This window comes from Amphimedon queenslandica, unplaced genomic scaffold (assembly GCF_000090795.2).
Source record: "Amphimedon queenslandica unplaced genomic scaffold, v1.1 AMPQUscaffold_13291, whole genome shotgun sequence".
Classification (NCBI taxonomy): Eukaryota; Metazoa; Porifera; class Demospongiae; order Haplosclerida; family Niphatidae; genus Amphimedon; species Amphimedon queenslandica.
The window spans coordinates 149,565-150,916 of NW_003546473.1; the positions used below are offsets into that span (position 1 = coordinate 149,565).

At 34.8% G+C, this 1,352-nt stretch overlaps 1 protein-coding gene across 1 annotated transcript; it reads right to left on the reverse strand.

The window, feature by feature from the left end:
* Positions 1–299: 299 nt before the first annotated feature.
* On the reverse strand, positions 300–1,239 carry LOC109583639 (intraflagellar transport protein 172 homolog). Its single transcript, XM_019999063.1, has 2 exons — positions 1,043–1,239; positions 300–524 (listed from the first exon to the last, which is right to left on the reverse strand). Exons 1-2 carry the CDS (start codon positions 1,229–1,231, stop codon positions 432–434), a joined length of 282 nt encoding a protein of 93 aa, XP_019854622.1. The 5' UTR covers positions 1,232–1,239; the 3' UTR covers positions 300–431.
* Positions 1,240–1,352: the final 113 nt, after the last annotated feature.

The following is a 1,352-nucleotide window of genomic DNA, read 5'->3' on the forward strand; positions in this document are numbered from 1 at the left end:
CACACAAATAATATCACCATACTGGCCCAATTACATGTAACACACCTCTTGATAAATAATTACATTGCATTATTTAGATAGGAACAGTTATGAATGAAAGCTGGAGGCAATGTACATGCCTGTAAACAGATGTCTAATTACAACACACCTCCAAAAAATATAATTATCTTGACCAAGAGGCTAAGTTTTTATTATTAAAGCCATGTAAAGGTGTAATAATTAGGAGGGTGCATTAATTGGGGTGAGTATGGTATAATTATTTTCCCTCTCTCTCCTCTATTTTTCCTATCATACTCTATAATACTGACCTTACAGTACATCCCAGCTTGATAGAAAGCTCTATCAGCAGGTATGACATCAGTGTGTCGTAGGAGTGATACTGATATCTTAGCTACTATACCATTGAGCTGTGGTACTCTACTGCAAGCTGATCAAGTAGCAAGATAATGTGATACCAATAGATACTGCTCAAACTCTCTACAACTCAAACTGCCAGACTCTGATGTACGTGATAGCTCATCAACCTGCCAGTAGCATGAGAAATGATGAAACATTATACAGACATGTGTACATACAACAGCATACAAGAATGTTATTCAATACCGTATAGAACTTTATTTTGGCAATTTTGCTGCATAATTATAATTGGCAGTTTTTAATTTGGCAATTTTTGTGTACACGTGCATTACTGAGCATGAGCATTAATGATTGGCGGTTTTAATATTGGGGATTCTGCTTGCAAACCGCCAATCACCAAAATAAACTCTGCCAAATTAAAGCACTATACAGTAATACATTGTACATTGGAAATTCAGTGCACTAACATAATATGGATGAACACATATACTCATTCATTGTACTGTACACTGTACATGTACATGTATGTATAAATCCTTGTGTGTATTGTATGTGTCCATATTCCATAGAATTATAGCTGGAGTATACAATTTGGAATTTTTCCAAGATATACATGTACATGAGTAAGAATGTACAATGTACATGCATGTGTATGGTACTATATTGTACATTAGCAGGTACTTACAATAGAGAATAACATATTCCTGAGACTAGAGTAGATTGAATAAGCTGTCCCTCCTTCAAGATTCTCTCCAAACACTTCCATGCAGAGCCTCTTGTATATGTTAAAGTTTTGAGGTAAAGGAGGAGCACCATATGTAGTGAAGAGTTTAAGAGCTGACAATGAAGCATTGGACTTTATAAAATGCCACATATTTGAATAATACACTGGGACCCTGGGGAGATAGACAGAGATACAAATGTATGCTATAATTAAATATTAACCAATTAATTTTAGAGCCTACTTACATGCACCTGAAATAACAAATAAACTA

Coding starts and splice junctions, on each gene's coding strand:
- LOC109583639 (XM_019999063.1), bottom strand. CDS start 1,231: ATGTGGCATTTTATAAAGTCCAATGCTTCATTGTCAGCTCTTAAACTC. Junction 525..1,042: donor GGAATATGTTATTCTCTATT/GTAAGTACCTGC, acceptor TGCTACTGGCAG/GTTGATGAGCTATCACGTAC.